The sequence below is a fragment of the Lepisma saccharinum genome, chromosome 22 (genome assembly GCF_977018435.1).
Source record: "Lepisma saccharinum chromosome 22, izLepSacc3.1, whole genome shotgun sequence".
In the NCBI taxonomy this organism is placed as follows: Eukaryota; Metazoa; Arthropoda; class Insecta; order Zygentoma; family Lepismatidae; genus Lepisma; species Lepisma saccharinum.
Window position 1 is genome coordinate 17144699 of NC_139250.1, and position 18716 is coordinate 17163414.

General features: G+C 41.0%; 1 protein-coding gene and 1 non-coding gene across 2 annotated transcripts; one reads left to right on the forward strand and one right to left on the reverse strand.

Annotated features, from left to right (window-relative positions):
* Nucleotides 1-12262: 12262 nt before the first annotated feature.
* Nucleotides 12263-12886, reverse strand: LOC146004606 (uncharacterized). The gene has a single exon (XM_083143480.1). The coding sequence runs from the start codon at nucleotides 12884-12886 to the stop codon at nucleotides 12263-12265; it is 624 nt and encodes a 207-aa protein (XP_082999606.1).
* Nucleotides 12887-15418: 2532 nt separating this feature from the next.
* Nucleotides 15419-15491, forward strand: TRNAR-UCG (transfer RNA arginine (anticodon UCG)). The gene has a single exon. It is a non-coding gene; the product is annotated as a tRNA-Arg (tRNA).
* The last annotated feature ends 3225 nt before the right edge of the window (nucleotides 15492-18716 follow it).

An 18716-nucleotide genomic window follows, 5' to 3' on the forward strand; every position in this document is an offset into this window, starting at 1 on the left:
AACAGCAAAAATTATATAAATTGTCTCCGAAATGTGCACACTCCCTTTCCTCAAGACAATTGCTTATGCATTTAAGACAAAATCAATAAAGGGAAGTATTACTTTCCTCTCTGGTAAAGTACATATAGTACAGAAAATAAGGATATATTGCGAGCGAAGCGAGCAGGCAAATTTTTAGATCCAATTTTTTTTGCAGACTGAAATCAATATTGATTTAATAGGGTGCAAATAATTTAACAGGACGCCATGGCATTCTCTCCTTTCAAACTTTTTTCATTTAAATCGTTTGGCGCTCAGGGCCGATTCCCGCCGCCCCCTAACTACGGCTCTGAACTTGATAAGAGTAAGAAAATTAGGTATTGCGAGCGAAGCGAATAAGAACATTTTCCAAAATGAATTTTTATTATACATAAAATTTGAATTTTTTTGGCGGTGATTGCCCCCTGCAGGTATCCTTGGTCGTCAACGTTTGCACCCCCTTGCCCCCCTAGAACTCATATCCGTCCAAGGTTTGGGGGCATGCCCCCCCTGTGGTTGCGCCACTGATGATACCACTTGCTTTCAATGGGATTGTTACAACTCAGCAGTGTCCATGACTGTACATATGCGAGAAGGATAGGTTCATAAGAATCGATACTGGACAGTTCGAGACTTGTCGATATAAAAGCCACTTCACCAAAATTGAGACCAAACTTCCGTTTCGTTCGAGACTTGAGCAGCAGACATACCAAGCGGGTATTAATAAATGTCACATAGCCCATTTTTAGTTCTTTATCGTAACGTAATTGCTAAGTATGAATATTTCATTTGGATTGGTGATGATATGATGAAGGGATTCTCTCACAAAGAACACCCCTGTCCAGGCCGGGATTCGAACCTGGAATAGAATGAAAATGTCATACCTCGAAGACTACAATGAGAAAGAAAAAATGTGTGGAAACTCACTTTTTGGCTTGTTCGGCTTGTTGCCGATAGGCGTCCGCAAAAGGTCAGTTTCCTCACCCCACATTGGGGTAAGTTTTCCTCATCTTAGCGTACGTAGGGTGTGTTTTTGAAGATAGAGGGGTGAGTCATCATCGCCTGACTTTGGGGAGTGTTTTTCAGGTTCTGTGGGTGGGGATTGCTAAAGATTTAAACGCAGCTACTATTTGTACATTGGGTTAATTGTGATCAGAAGATGGAAGGAAAGAACAAGAAACGTCCCGGTCGTCGTCAGTGTTGCCACTATCTCAGAACAGAATTTCCCTTTCCTGGGGGGGGGGGGATCCCGTTTTAAACCTATTTTTCGTCCCCTTCATACCAGAAAAATTGTCACAAATAGCCGACCCCAAAAGGTCTTTAGTATTATTATTATTAGCTAAACCACAGAAAGTATCAACCTATGAGGATTGGCTGAATAAAGGAAAACGGTAGATTGATTATTCAATTTTACTTTGTTTTTCTGCCGCTTTTGGCTAATCGCGAAGATGAGGATGAATGATGATAAGATGAAATGGGTGAAGGGACAAACACTTAGGCTACGACGCCAGGGGTCCCGGGTTCGAATCCTGCCCTGGGCATGGATGTTTACAAGTGTCCATTCAACAATTTCAACTCATCCCCATCTTCGCAAATTAGCCAAAAGTGGCACAAAAGGCGAAGTAAAATAAATCAAATAAAAAAAAAAAACACTTAGGGATACATCACGAGCCTCACAGAGGCTGTGAGTCCAGACGCCTGGGCTTCGTTGGAAAATGCAGTGCAAGGTGTAGTACGTGGAAGAGAGATTGACATTTGCGTGCCATTACATAAGATCACCCCTTACACTGCGGAAAATACAATGAAATTATCAAATTGTACACTTTTTGTAAAAATATACCAAATTCGGACATTTTTATGAGAGTTGTCTTATTACAGTAATGTTGGAAATGAAACGATGGGAAATTATTATTAATTGTTTCCAGTCTAAATTATTATAATTATGTCATATTCCTTGAGTAACTGGAGGAAAAAGTCGCCGGGCAAAATTAGAATAATGTGGACGTAAAGCAGCATGGTAGCGCACTACCTCTAGCGGGAATACGAATAATTAGCGAGATTAGTGCCGATAGAGCCAACTCAGTCTTCGTTCGAAGAATGATCAACGCGAGTCTGCCCGAAACTTGCCGAAGTGGTGGTCGCGTCTCTGGATGAGCCAGGAAGCTCAGTGAGTGAGAAATTGGACCTGGATAACGCGTAGAGCCACTAAAACCGGCATGAAACTTGCATGAAGGGGCTTAGCCCTGTGGAAATATGAGCCTCTTCACGCTTGTAGCAAAGCCCACGGATTTGTCCCTTACCTTCAAATCTCCTCCCCCTCTCACCCTTTCTGGAAATCTCCTGGGAACTAAGACAAGACAGGTGCAGATGCAAGTTTGTGATTGGTGATACTAATTGGCAGAAACACACGAAGAAAAGTTCGTGAAAGTTTAAGTCTGGTTTATGCTACGTTAGGCTAATCGGAACTGAAGCAGAAGCATTCTTCAATTTATCTCCACAAGGGAGTCGAACCAGGCACCTCTTGGTTACAAGGCCACAGAGTTACCATTACACCCCCTGGAGCCCCGGTATATACCGGACTAATCAGTAACTTCGTTACAGGTTGCACTGGCCGCCTCTTCAGCGATGTGCAAAGTTGCGTTCGGCTGGCATCGTTTAAGTTCGTGTCTTCCAGGAGCCGAACACTGCTCGCGGGCGATTCAAATGGATACGTCGAACGTTGCCAACCCTACAGTAAGCACCAAAGAGTACTGAATAGGATATAGCGCGTCAACTCTATGTGTGCGCACAGCACCAACCCCTAGATCACATGCTACGTCATCTAGCAACCGGAACTAAAACTTATAAGGTTAGTCAATAACCATTGGAATGGAAAGGATTACAAAATTGCGTCTAACAAATTATGACACTACTACACAAGTATTTATTTTAATATTTAACATGGTATCATATGGGAGTGTAACAGCCAGACCCTTTACTACAGCCTGTTTCATAAGTAAGATTACACTCTTATCACGAAAATTTAAAACAGCAAATGCGCTTAAACCACTTGAACAGTTCTTGCCTAAAAGATTTTAGCATCAAGCCTTGAAACACGACAGTTAATTTTCAGTTGATAATGATGTTCCCGCGGATGAAGACATATTGAACACAGAGCTAAAAGCTCAAATCGTGATCACTCCTCCAGCTACTTTCACGAAAGGTTACAGTCACACACCGCTGCGTGGCGCTGGCTAGCAGGAAGCAAGGACCTCTATCGTTTGGTTTGATTTGTTTTATTTTATCGCTTTTTGTGCCACCTTGGCTAATTTGCGAAGATGGAGATGAGTTGATGATATGATGAAATTGATGAATAGACACTCACAAACATCCACGCCCAGGCCAGGATTTGAACCCGGGACCTATATCGTACCTTGCCGGAGCGTCAAGTGCGTTGTTTACATGTGTCTTACCACGCCATCTGTTGGCATTATTGAATACTAGGCCCACAATAAGCTAGTAATGCTGATTAACAGGAAACGGATTTATATCTAGTAAAAATGTGCAAAATATGTATATACATATTTAGTTATTTTCACCAAAATATGGAGTTAAGTATGGACTTAAATTGTAAAAACAAAAATACTTTTTTCATAATACAATACACTACATGAGCTATATAAGATACAATCTTGTAACAATTACTGTGACTGTCTTGAAGAGAAACCAGAAGGGAATTCCGTCCGTGTGCCACAAAATCGTTCCTTCTGGCGCTGCTGTCGGGCGAGCAACTAGTAGCGAGGGTGGGGTTAGCAATGGGCGGCTCGACTTCGGACTTTCTTACAACGTTTGTAACAACCAGATACGATGCTTGAGCTCTCATTCTCTATTGTTGACAACAATTGTAAATAAACAGGAATTTCGAGTGTTTACATACATGTTTTGTCGATTTTCGCAAAGCTTTAGACACAGTAAACAGGGACAAACTATGGGATAAACTGTGGCACATGGGAATGTCGGCGACTATGGTGAACGCGTTAAGAGCGATATATAGGAGGGTGGAGTTCTGTGTCAGGTGCAAGGCAACAACGGTGACTGAAAAGAGAAAATCGTGGGCGGGTGTGAAGCAAGGATGTGTTTTATCCCCACTCCTGTTTATACTCTCTATAAACGACATTGTCACATATATAGAGGAGGAAGACGCCGACACCCCAAAGGTCGAGACGGCCAAGGTTCCGGCTCTCCTGTTCGCGGACGACGTTGTTCTGATCTCGGAGACAAACGCAGGGCTGCAAAGATCTCTCGGCGGAATGGAAAGGTTCAGCCGTGACTCTAAATTAGAAGTAAATGAGGCCAAAACAAAAACTGTTGTGTTTATAAATGGGTATGTGTACGGGAAGGGAGACAAGTGGAACTTTATGGGTCAAGAACTGGAAAGAGTTAAACGGGTAAATTGCTTGGGATCACTATGACAGGAACATGGACGAGACACTTACAAACAGTGAGGGGGAAGGCGCGAGCTGTAACGGACACAATAATGGGAATAACAAGAAAACTGCAAAACTATGAAATAAGCTATATCGAGCCCTATTAATATCTTCCGTTGGGTATGGGTGCGAAATCTGGGGGGCAACCAAATACAGTGCAGCTACTTTAAAAAAAAGCCATGCATGTCGTAACAGGCATTGCAACAGCGGGGTACTACAGGAACTCGGACTAGCGAGGGAGAACACCAGGGGCGTGTCAAGTATCTGAGCGCTCAGCGAGCAACGTGATCGCTCTGCTACTTGAAGGCCAAATAGGCGTTGCTCCGCGAGCGCTGCTCACTTGATCGCTGAGCGATCTTGAACCTTGCTCGCCACAGGTTTGAGCCACAGAATATAGCGTTTTTGTGTTTCAATCTCGTGAGGCAAAGGGAAGAAGAGAAAAGCTGTATGAGGATGGCGGGGTGGCGATCAATGAGGAAATATTTATGATGAACTGAACGGCTTGCGATATAGCGTAATTACAGAGGAAGTTCAAGAAAACAGAAGGTGATGTAATATTCCAGTTTTGTAATTGTAGTAAAATGAAAGCGTTGCTTATTACAAATATTAAATATACATCGTAGTTTTGGAAAGTTGTGCAAGAATGTGAAAATGAAAATTTCGACTGTTTTGTTCATATCAACTATTCTATTTCTATAATTAACAGCTTTTCAAACACCGAAATCTTGTCCACTCGACGCAGCCACATTCATCACAGAGTATTCGAAGGCACTGATATTTTGATCAATGAGCTCACAGCGTCAAGTAAATGACCTGTCTGCTCAACGAGCGACAATCTTGGTTAGCGAGCGTCGCTCAGATACTTGACGGGCCCCTGACTAACGTGGAGAAGGGTTAAATATTGGGCAACTCTTATAATAGCAGGGGGAGACACTTACAAAGGGAAGGCTCTCATACAAGAAGTAAGGAGAGGGGAAATGGGCTTGTGTGCAAAAGAAGTTAAAGGTAAACTATTCGAGATCGGGTTGGAATGGGTATGGGAAGAAGAGCACGTAGACCAAGGAACACCCGAACTCGTTAAACAGAGACTGGAAGATAAAGATCGGCAAGAAATAATGATGAAACTAAAATATCACTAGACCTCCAGACGAGGGACATTCGGGAATGGGGACAAGCAAATTATATAAATAGAGGAAGCAAGGAAGTAAGAGAGGGAGTAGTATGGCTGAGACTGGGGGTGGAGACACAGTGCGCTGAAAAGAGAGGGAGGTACATATGAATGTATAGTATGTAAGGGGAATGACGGGACGGATCATTTGTTTGCATGCCCGGGAACCCGCGCCCTGCAGGACAAATGGCTGGAGGGTGTGGGAAAAGAAGAAGCACTCAAATTAGTTGTGGAACAGAGTGCAGCTAGTATGGAAAAGTTGGAGAAAGTGGGAGTGTTTTTGGTGAAAGTGAAGGAAAAGAGAAGTGAGGCGAGGAAGAAGGAGGAAAGACTGGAAGAAGAATGAGTGGAGTGAATGAGCTGTTAGGGGAGGGTAAAGAATGTGTACAAACTAAGAGACAGCATATAAGATAAACTAAATGCAAAGTGTGTGTTTGTGTGTGTATGTATATATATATATATATATATATATATAATATATATATATATATATATAATATATATACATATGTATGTATTCTAGAAAAATCCAAATGTTATGTAGTGCGTACAGCTTATTTATTTATTTATTTAATTGTAGTTGTCTCCAACAGAGAAAGCTTCTCCAATTATGGGAGACTTGCATACAGTTTAAATATACATACATAATTAATAATATATAAAAACACACATACACACAAATAAAGAGATACTTCACACAAATAGATATTTACAAGACAAAACAATACAAAGCCATACCTACACTCATAGTAAATGGTAACAATATACCTCACCCATGATATATATACATGTTTAGAAATCCCTAAATGTCTGCACTTACAAGACAATAATTTCTATAATTTCTTGCGCAAACCATAATGATTGAAATTTTGTCTTGCAAACATTCAGGGAATACAAAACAATACAAAGCCCTACATACACTCATAGTAAATGATAACAAATAAATACCTCACCTATAACATATATTTATATTCAGAAATCCCAAATATTTGCACTTATAAGACAATAATTTCTATAATTTCTTGTGTAAAACATAATGATTGCAACTTTGTTCTATAAATATTCAGGGAATACGAAAAGTCTAACTCATTATCTATCATTGATAATTTATTGTACAAATCTAACATTTGCTGTAACGGAGAGTTTTGATACTTCTTAGTTTTAGCCATTTGACAATTCAGCAAGTTTCTATTTCGTGTGTGTGGCTCGCACATGAAAGAATAAATCTAATCTACAATAAATAGCAAAAGGAAACAGCTGGGAGATGTAAAATTGAAAAACATAATATTGTTCGGATGACAGAAAACTTGTAATTAACGCAATTGGAGGGTACAAAAAAGGTCGTAACCTTCCGTTTGTTTAACGTCACTTCGGACTTTTTTGGTCACACGGGGACATGTAGTTATTATGCGAATATGTAGCATACGTTGAGAAATGTTCCAAAATATGGAAATACGCGTAATATGTAAAAATTAATAAAGTGTGTAAAATATGAGCCAAAACCTAATATATGTACAAATATTGAAAATAAAGACTGAATTTTTCGAATGTACATGCTATGATGCACAAAAATAATACAAAATATAACTGATTTCAACATCATGCATATAAATCCGTTCCCTGCTGAGTAATATTTCAATACGTTAAATTCCACGCAGGATATAATGTTAGTTTTTACTTGTAAGCATTGCTTACGTATCGTAGGAAGCGTTCGTAAAGGGCTTGCTTTGTCCGATCCAGACTATATTTGCTACCCTCTTAGAACAGAATTTACATTTAATTTCGTGAATTTACAGCCAGTATTTCTGCAATTAAGCCCTCATTAGTTTATTAATAATCCCACGATCTTGTCATCGCAGAAGGGAGAATCTGTTTCCCAATATAATTCAGATCCCAAGGAACAATTATCAACCGAAACGCAATATTCAACGAAACTACATCAATAAATTTCCTCAGCTCGGCCGGGGCAGTAAAACGTCATAATGGTCTTGCAATTTGTGAGGAGTTTTCGCGAAACTTTCGTCGCGAAGGGGGAGAATTGCGAGTTCTTCTTCTTGCAATTAGATCCAAGCATGTTTTTCTCTTCTCGAGGAAGATTATATGAGAGAGAACTTATTGTTTAGCCACTGCAAAAAAAACTTTGCCGACAAATTTATGTGGATGTATATTCTTGGAGAGTTATACCACATGCCTCCAAATATTTTCTCAAAAATTCAAAGTAGCAGTCGTAGCGGTGACGTCCACATTCAGGATGTCCTGATTCAGGATCTCTCTGAAAAGTGTCTCGATTCGGGATGTGTTTATCACAGATTTGATGTCTCACAAGGGAGGTTATCTAAGTGTCCCCCTCCTATGTCCATGAAACTTGGCAGGTGTCTAGAGGGGCCCAAAGGAAGAAATACGTGTTTTCTTGTTTCAGCTAAAAAACTGTTTTAGGGGCCAAAACCCCCATCAAATGTCAAGATGAGGACAAATTGAAGTGAGTATCTGACCCCTGTGTCCCCCTCCGATTTCCATGAAACTTGGCAGGTGTCTAGAGGGGCCCAAAGGAAGAAATACGTGTTTTTTTGTTTCGGATAAAAAAAAAGCGTTTTAGGGGGCAAAAACCCGCCTCAAATGTCAAGATGAGGACAAATAGGCCGTGGTGATCTGACCCCTGTGTCCCCCTCCGATTTCCATGAAATTTGGCAGGTGTATAGAGGGGCCCTATGCCCCCTATTTCTTCCTATGCCATATTTACGTGGTTTCGGGGTCAGATCCCCACTTCAATTTCTCCTCATCTTGACATTTGAGGGGGGGGGGGGGTTGCCCCTAAAACAGTTTTTTTAGCTGCAACACAAAAACACGTACTTCATTCTTTGGGCCCCTCTTTAAACTGCCAAGTTTCATGGAAATCGGAGTGGGACACAGGGCTCAGATTCCCGCGGCAATTTGTCTTCATCTTGACATTTGAGGGGGAGGGGGTTGCCCCCTAAAACAGTTTTTTTAGATGAAACACAAAAACACGTATTTCTTCCTTTGGGCCCCTCTATACACCTGCCAAGTTTCATGGAAATCGGTGGGAGACACAGGGGTCAGATCCCCACTTCAATTTGTCCTCATCTTAACATTTGAGGGGGGGTTGCCCCCTAAAACCGTTTTTTTAGCCGAAACAAAAAAAATACACGTATTTCTTCCTTTGGGTCCCTCTATACACCTGCCAAGTTTCATGGAAATCGGAGGGGGACACTTAGATAACCTCCCTTGTCAGTGGAATTTGTCCGGATTGAGGATGTGTATTAATTGCCTAAGGAAAGGACCTTTTGTAAGACCGGTTTCTTGAGAATTTCGACCTTTAGGAGCAAGGCGAGATCATAGTCCAAATCACCTTGAAAAGACAAAATTGCTTGGTTAGGTTAGGTTAGGAAAGAAGGGCCTTCGTGAACTATAGCAGGGCGACCACGTTCAGTCTTCAAGTAATCCATCTTCTAGCAGGACTCAATCACAAGTGATTAGTCGTCTGAATTTCCATGTAAGTGAAAATCAGATCCAAAAGACAAGTCCATGACAGGTTGAGGGAGGGTAGGGGGAAGATGGGGGAAATCATATCGTTCCATTGCTAATGTGCATGTTCAAGCGGTGGAATGTCCACCCTATGAGTCACTCCCAGTCTAGGGCTCCAGTCAAGAATACATCCTGAGTCAGGACAACCTGAAATCTTTAGCAAACCGGTTCACAGAACACCAGACAATTTTCAACGGAATTTGCACAGATCCTGAATCGAGACATCCTCAGTGTGGTATAAATCGTTGTAGCAGGGGTGCCCACAGGGAGGCGCCTGCGTCATGGGAATTTTTTAGGGGGACAATATTTTATAGTTTACCTACCAATTCTATTTATTTATTTATTGAAATTTCCAGTACAACAGAAGCCATTTTAAACAGAAAGAGACAACAGTAAAACAATAGACTAAAATTAGAAACTCAAAAGAAAGGATAACATAAAATAAACAAAAATAAAACAAGCCAAAAAAAGGTAAATAGATCAGTTTCACAAAAGCATTATTTATGTACAATTTTTTCTATATTGCTGATAAAAAATGAATATGAAGTGAATATATCTATTTGGTTTGAGATTATATTGAACTGATTCGGTAGCCTATGGAATACTGTAGTGAACGTTGTATGAGTGAGAGCGTGGGAGTTGTAGGGTGGAAAGTCTCCTTGCTACGTGTTTTATGTCTAGGCACTCTGAGGCAGAGTTCGTGGAGTGGGATGCTGCATCTTAAGCTTCCATTTATCATCTTATATAGCAATTTCATATCTGCAATGTATCTACGAGTTTCTGGAGTAACTATTAATATGCAGATTTACAAGCAGATCTCTCTTAGGCAGGTGTCTCAGGGCAGGCTTTCTATATCGAACGATGGAGAGGAAAAAGCTGAGAACATTGTCGATCTTGGAGGTATGAGAATGGGCAGCCATGTTCCAGATTGGTGAACAATATTCTAGAATGGGGGATACAAAAAAGGAAAGTGCTTTCGGGTAATTGATTTCGGTGAATCTGTAAAGTAGGCCTAGCATACGTATTGCCTTTTTTGTGATGGTTGATATGTGATTATCGTAATTTACGTAGTTTTGAATCTATGAGGATACCTAGATCTCGGTGTTGTGCTACATATCTTCACACCAAAATGGGGGATGGTTTCGTTTGACTTGATATTGATTTTTAGTTATGGTTATTATGTACAGTTTTTCTGCTTACCTGTGGGTGATCGCTGTGATGGGGTTGAAATGAAACACCACCTCTTATGCCTTTGGAATCGATTTGGAAGGTTGGAAGTGCTGTTCGCTTTATACAAGGTTAGTCAAGCAGACAAACTGTTAAGAATAAGATTCAATACACTAACAATGATGTGAGCCTTAGAAAATTATCAACAAGTTTGCTGCAATGGGTTTGCAACGTCACTAGTTATTATCACATGTGTAAAATTTTATTTCAATCATTGTCAAAGTAATATACAACATACGGTAATGGACAAAATAATATGAACACCTTGGTTTGCAAAGGCCTATATACGCCGTCGTGGAAAAGGAACAACACTCAGCAGAGATTACAGCCATCTAGTGGCAATGAAAGCAAACATATCAGTCTATCAGAAGCTGGTGTGAGAGTTGCATGCGAGCAGTCAGCTATCCGTCAAATGCAGGTATGTCCGATCTTTCAGACTTCAAAAGAGGCATGATCATAGGAGCCCGCCTGGCTGGAGCATCTGTGACAAAAACAGCTACACTTGTTGGTGTAGCACGGAGCACAGTGTCAACTGTTCTGACAGCCTACAGACAACATGGAAAGACAACGTCTGCAAAGGAGAATAGTGGGCGAAAAACAAAGTTATCCAACAGGGATCGACGTGTGTTGAAGCGAATAGTGACTCGAAAGCACAAGACAACACTGTCCCAGATAACCGCAGAGATGAACAATCACCTCCAGGACCCTGTATCAACGAAAACCATTCAAAGGGAGCTGCATTCTGTGAACATTCATGGCAGAGTTGCCATCCCCAAACCGTTGGTGACTCCACGTAATGCAGTGACACGAAGAAGGTGGTGCCAAGAGCACAAGAATTGGACACAGCAGCAATGGGAACATGTGATATGGTCAGACGAATCGTCTTTCACATTATTTCAGACCACAGGACGTGTTTATGTGTGGAGAACTCCTGCTGAAGCATTTGATATTGACTGCTTAGTGCCTACCGTGAAACATGGGGGGCTATATCTTGGAATGGTGTTGGCCCACTTGTCGTCCTGCGTGGGAGAATCAACGCAGAGAAGTACTGCACCATCCTGGGTGACCACCTCCATCCCATGGTTCAGACTTTGTTTCCCGATGCATGCCCCATCTTCCAAGATGATAACGCCCCTATTCACACTGCTAGGTGTGTTGATGCATGGTTTGATGAGCACAGTGATGAGGTAGAACATCTCATCTGGTGTCCACAGTCCCCCGATCTTAACATCATTGAGTCTTCGTGGGGTATTTTGAAGGCCAAAATGCGTAATCGGTTTCCACCTCCAATGACACTTTCGGAAGTTGAGACTGTTTTGTGCGAGGAGTGGCTACGTATTCCAGTTCACACTGTACAGGACCTTTATTTGTCTATCCCACGTAGGATACAAGCTGTCATTCAGGCAAGGGGGGGACCCAACCCCCTACTATAGATACACCAACTTATTTGAAACCCTGGCCAGAAACAAGTGGCGCTAGTGTCGAATGTTTAGGAGGGGAGCTCGGGAACTCTGGGGCAAGGGAAGGGATGGCAGAAACACGTGTTTTCCCCCTGTGTTGCCAAATCTAGAAGTGGGCGTGTGCCGTGAAAGGTTTGCAAGTAAACAATGCAGGCCGAATATTAAGTTTCGTTTCTAGATGTGGTAATTCAAATAACATAGCATAAGAGAGAGGAGGGAGGGGGACACTAAAGTTAAAAACGCCAGCTGTCTCGCAGAAGGATATCAACAATTTAAACACATAACATTAATATTCTAAATTATGTAAACAATATAAAAAAAATATGTAAAAAAAAGCAACTTACTTTTGGGTTTTTGCCTCCGGTTGGCCTGAAGGCAGATTATAAGGTGTCTATGCCGGAGAGGTCAGAATTCGAACTTTCGCTGTCACTGTCGCTATTTACATCGCTACTTTCGGAACCCGATTCCAGGTTTATAATCAAAGTTTGAACTTCATCTTCGAGAATTCCATCATTCTTCTGGTATTCTTTTTCCAAACGGATGGCATGTTGGCACATACATTCCCATTCCGGCACTGTGACACTGTCAATTGCACTTTCGGTAAGAGCCCTTATTTCTCTCAAATTTGAACTTACGTTTCGTGAGGCAACTCTTCGCTTTATGGTGCTCCATATGTACTCGATCGGGTTCAAGTCGCAGTGATATGGTGGAAGTCGAAGGACGTGGTGGCCGTGGGTTTTCAAAATTGTGTCAGCTCGATATACCGGATCGGGAAGATTATTTTTTACTTTCAGCAACAATTCGGGCTTTGTTTGTTCGATATCGAAAGTGATGTTATTTTTTAATAGCCATTCTTGAATCTCTAGTTTCTTACTTTTTGTGTTCGGGGCTTTATTGGTTTGAATTGAGTGGTAGGAGGCATTATCCATAACAATGACAGATCTAGGTGGGAGATTCGGAATAAGTTTCTGTTCCAACCACTTCTCGAAGTTCTCGGAATTCATTTCGTTATGGTAATCGCCAGAAGTGGTTTTGGCCTGAAATATATTAAGGGCGTTTGGAACAAACCCCATGGAACCCCCGGCGTGACTTATGATAAGTCTCTGCCCCGGACTGTCGTTTGTGAAGACACCTGACACATCTTCACTCTGCCAACATTTTTTTACTTTGTAATTAGGATGAATCCAAGTTTCATCAATGTAAACAACAGGCCTCCCTTCGTTGCGGAATCTGTTGATCGCACGAAGATATCTTGCTCTCCAAACCACAATGTTGCTTCGTTCAACCAGAGCTAAGCGAGAGTTTCTACATTTTTTAAATTTAAAGCCTATCTGTTTCATAATTTTCCGTAATGTTTCTCGCCCCCCCTGATAATTAATTTCTTCCTTAGCAATAGCTAAAAGTTTCAATATTGTAGGAACTTCTCTTTTCACTGCGTACATTTCATGGATTTTCCTTCGCAATATACACTTATCCATGTCGTCAATGACAATCTTATTTTGTCGAGCACGTCTCCGTTTACCAGGAGTTGACAATTTCTGGTCAGGGGTTTGTAAATCTTTTTTCTCTCTTTTCAGTTTTTTAAGCAATGACTCCGACCGTCCCGTTAGATATACTGCTCTCTTTAGGGGTTGATCGCGAGGATAATTCCACCCGTCTCTTTTCTCTTCTTCACACTTCTCGATGATTCGTAGTAGCAAATTTCGCTCACTGCTGTGCACAACTTTCGACATTTTACACTTACTCAAAAACAAGTCTACGCACATCAACAACACTCCTCGAATTCTTGAAGAGAGTAAAATTAGCAACACTGTGTCAGCGGAAGTGGGAAGGTCCTTGCCCGACCAGCGCCAGAGCAAACACCGGGGGTGAGAGAAGGGGGTGGGGGAGGCCGGTTAGTTCGCATATTTTCCGAGGTTTCAGAAAGCTTGGTGGATCTATAATACAAGTTTTCTGCAATTGCATTGGTGTTCATATTATTTTGTCCATTACCTGTATATGTTAATGTTTATATTGTAAACAATACCTAAAGTAAACATATTGCTTAAATATGTCTGTATTATATTGTTCCGTAAATTTAGTCTCACCAAAATAATTTGAGTACATAATTCGGCATAAAGAGGGGGCGGGGGAATGTTCTACCTTTTGGGGGGGACTGCGTCATAGGCCTTGGGGGGAATGGGCACCCCTGAGTTGTAGTAATACAAGGCAAAAACCTTTTGCAAAAAGCCAAGAAGATTCAGAGGGGGTGAGGTGGAGATAGGGGCTCCACACAATCACGATTTTGTATTCCCGTTTCGCCTTATACGTAAGTACACGATAATTTATGTCCCAACCGCCATTTTTGGTGAAACTGGAATTTCTGTTTCGCTAAACTTAATTGACTGACTGCAGGGTCGCAAACTCTTGAAGAAAATATTGGATGGGCTCAAACACTTGAGTCATAAGTTCACAAAAAACCCCATAAATTATCCCTTCTTTTTTATTGTTTTAAAATCTGTTATTTATTGATTTCAATGAGCAATCCACCACAAATCACGATAATACGAGTATGTAACAATATTACCGATAATAATAATAATGCGACAAATTGTTGGGTGGGTTCGAGACCCATAAGTTGTCGCTACTGATTGATTGATTGGGTTCATTGTACTTCGCATTTCTGTTCACTTTTGGCTGAACGCGACGATGAGGATGAGTGATGATATGATGAAATTGATGAAGGGACACTCAAAAAGAACACCCATGCCCAGGCCGGGATTCGAACCTGGGCCCACTGGGTTATTTATGTGAAAACATTTTAAGGTGCGCGAGATAAAAAAGAAGGCATAAAAGAAACGAGAGACAGGAAGATAATTACAGAAGCCACATACGGAGAGAGAAAGAGAAGATAACGGAAATAAAGCAGTGAGATACAGAGCAAGAAAGACACGAATACGCAAACACAGTGAGAAAGAAAGCGAAAAGAAGAGGAGGACAAAGAAAAGGAAGAATCCCAAAATAGAGACAGAGAGGAGAAATTACGAAACGAGGAAAGAGTAGGGGAAATAAAAGAAAAACAGAATAGAAAGGAAAAAGAAATAAATTAAAGTAGGAAAAGATAGAAACGAAATGGAAATGAACAAGTGAGGAAACGGAGAAAAGAGGAAGAAAGAAGGAAAGAGAAGAGAAACTAAGAAACGAGGAACAGAGAGGGGGAGAATAAAAGGAGAAGAAAAGCGAGAAAGAAAGAACAGAAAGAAGGAGATAGAAAGGAAAGAGAAATGCATAAGTGAAGAAGGAAACGAGAAATAAAGAAATTGAGAAGAGAGAAGGAAAAGCAATAAAAATGAATAATCGAAGACATTGGAGAAAGGAAACAAGAGAAAACAAGACGGAATTTAAGCAAGCACGAATACACAGGGACAACAAGACCGAGACAAGAAAGAAGATGCAAGAAAAGGCTACAAATAAAGTGAGAATTAAATCCAAGGAGGGGGAGGGGAGTCCATCCTTCCATCGGCAGTTCACGAGCTTCACTCGCAGCTTGGTCATCTGACCGTGTGGCCTAATGGATAAGGCGTCGGACTTCGGATCCGAAGATTGCAGGTTCGAGTCCTGTCACGGTCGACATGATTTTTTTTTCAAATAGTTGGGATATGATTTTTGTTCATCAAGCATTGCAATTGACATCCAACCATGCAACAGGGTGTAAATTGACAAGGTAGGGAGTGTAGCGTTTCGTTGGAGAGGAAGCAACCAATCAGGTGAATAAACTATACACTCAGTAGCAGTTAGAACAGAGGACACGGAAAATCTCATTAAAAGGCTTAGGGAAATTGGTTGAGGAGGAAGTTGCCGTAATATGGTTCTCTTTCCTGGTTGGGCGTTTACCAGAGCAGCGGGAAGATAGCATCGCCAGAATAATCTTCCCAACCGCTTATACCTGCCGAGGTGACTAACATTGCCTGAACACGAAATGGAACCTGGAGGTCATGCGAATTCGTAATTTTCGGCCTCCTTTTCATTTCCTCCCCTTCTTACAGTCGAGAATACAGAAGGAGAAGGGAAGCTGTGTTTATATTCTTCCCGCTGAATTAAAATTCATCTAATTGCGTTCGCAATCAGCCAGCAGGCAAAAATATATCAACCCACCATCTCTGATAAGCGTGAACGAACAGGTTCCTCCGCCATCGTATGTAAAACCCTGGAGTGGCGCTAGTGTCGCTAGTTTATGTCATGGGGAAACGAGTGGCTATAAATGCTTCCAAAAATCTTAGAGCAGATAGTACGTTACAAAGAAGCATTTCGTGTAACTTTTCGTGTAGCTTTTGCGATTACAATGTATAACATATACAGCATGAAAGGCACGTCGAGTAACGCCATCTATGGTGAGTGCACGGTGTTTACATTTGAAACAACTAAAATATTCTTCCATACGTGTACAGTAAACGTTGTAAAGTATATATTTAAGCAGTGCCATTGCTTTTGTACCTAATAACGTTTTACACGAAACGTTATTCCTCTCGGTTGAATAGTTATCGGCTTTTGAAAATGTGAAGTGATGCATCGTTTACATCTCACGCGGCCGCCATTACAGCTGCACTCGTGACCTAGAGGTCGCTTCTGATTGGTTACGCTACGAACAATGCTACGGACCGAGCCTATCCTTGAGAAATGCCATAAGATTTTTCACTTGACACGGTATTATTTTGGTCATGGCGTCAATGTTAAGAAAATTGCTAAGAAAAATGATTTCGTCTAAAGCGGGATTTTACAACTTGAAAATACTTGGTAACATCACCAAACCTGACCTGCCTAACCTATCCACGTATGCTGAAACTTAACTCGCCTAACCGATTTACAAGCTTATTTAAGATATTATGTGCCTACGTGGTTAGGTTAGGCAGGTCATGTTTGGTGCTGTTAGCATATAGTGTCCCAAGTTGCTAAGGCTGTCTCTAGCCTCTCGTCACGAGAAAGCATGTAGTTCCGAGGTTTCAGAAATCTTGGCGCTAGTGTATATACATTGGATAATCAGAAACACAACTAACTATTCAATCATTATGATGTGTTGTGCAAACAACCTAGTGATGACTATGTGCATGATTGTTTTGCTGAAGTGATCATGAGGATATAGGGCTGCCGTTCAGGTTCATGTGCATAAATGTGGTGCACGGATTTAGTTTACCAGTAGGTCGCGTGTATCCAAATGATACACGGTGTGCAAACCCACTGAGACGCTGGGAAACACGGAAAAATCCAGCAACAGAGCTTCTGTCGTCTGCTTCTATTGAAATCAAATGGTGGAAAGCTTACTACAGGACTAGAAGTCTGCAGGGTATCTTGAGGATTATGGCACACTTGTTATGCTCTATTTCTCTTCTAGGGAGAGTAACCTATCTTGGCTTGACCTGTTACTTGTCTTCGTTACTTCAGCAGGCATAACACTTCAATAACTAACAAAAACGGTTCAATCAAATGAAAGACATAGAATAACTACCATATTCTTTACCATCGATATTAGGGAAAACTCAGTTCTCTTTTCTTGAATGATAGATCAATCCTTCACTTTAAAAATATATATATAAAAAAACTATTCATTTCGTTGATTAAATACGTACAAAGGATTACATATGAAATAACCCCCACGTAAAAAAATGACATGATCCTCTTTAATTGAAACTGTAATATACAGGGTTATTATAAATGATTGACCCGATTTCATAAATTCACTGTAGCTTTATTATTTGACATATTGTCAAGAAACTTTGCAGACGTATAGAAAAACTCAAAAAGTTTTCTTGTGTTGCAGGTTCGCTACTGATTTCTGCCACGAAAGCGCAGCAGTGAGCACTTATTCAATATGGCGACAGGCAGAGAGAAAGCTTATGTTGTGCTAGAGCTCATAGCGTATGACTTTGTCATCAGGCGTCAGGGCTTGTAGCAATTGCAAAGGTAAGTTTATTGACAATATGTCAAATAATAAAGCTACAGTGAATTTATGAAATCGGGTCAATCATTTATAATAACCCTGTATATATGAGAGGTTCGTACGCTGGCCTAGACCAGGAGTACTAGTTAAAAAATGTATCTAGCTTGTCACTAGCATACATGACATGTTTCTCTAATTTTCTCCCGTTCTTGATTATAATGAAAATCGCCTCGAAAAAATAGACTAAACTTGATTGAAATTACAACAACTAATTATGCGCTGTTCTTGAAATTATATAAAAACAAAACTGTTATGATTCTTTTTCCACCCTGTCACAGTCACTTTAATCTTAGATTAAATAAAAACCGGACACTTGACAGAGTCGAATCAACAAGTTTAAAGTAATACTTTCGCGCAACAAATTATTTATTTTTTCGCGCAAGCATAGACATATACTGTACTTGAAATTAAACGCGTCCCTTAATTCCCTCCGATACGACGTTTCTCTAAGAATAATAACAAATGTCCACCGAAAATTAAGCGTTGGCTTGTCACCAAACGAATCAGGAAAAAAGTGCGCGGACTTATCTATGTATTTCGATGAAAATAAATGGTTGATCCGTGAGCGTTAGCCATTTGACTAGACCCCTCACTCTATCGGCACCGAAGAACCTTCTTCCTCTTGCCCAAAAAACGTAAAAATGCCAACTCCCGTTACTCAATCGGTTCTCTTACACAGTGCGCATCTACTAAGTTTTAAGACAGTTGGCGCTGTGAAACTGTCAGGCGAGCCATCTACCGGCCAAGTACGGAAGCAGTTAGCAATAGGTGTCGAGTCATTGCAGGCAGTGTCTGGTGTACGCGAGTGTGGTAGTGTCTGTGCCGTGTGCGATTGAACAGTTTTGTCGAAGTTGTCCGTC

Excerpts from the sequence above, each read along its gene's own strand:
- LOC146004606 (XM_083143480.1), bottom strand. The coding sequence starts at position 12,886 with ATGAATTCCGAGAACTTCGAGAAGTGGTTGGAACAGAAACTTATTCCG.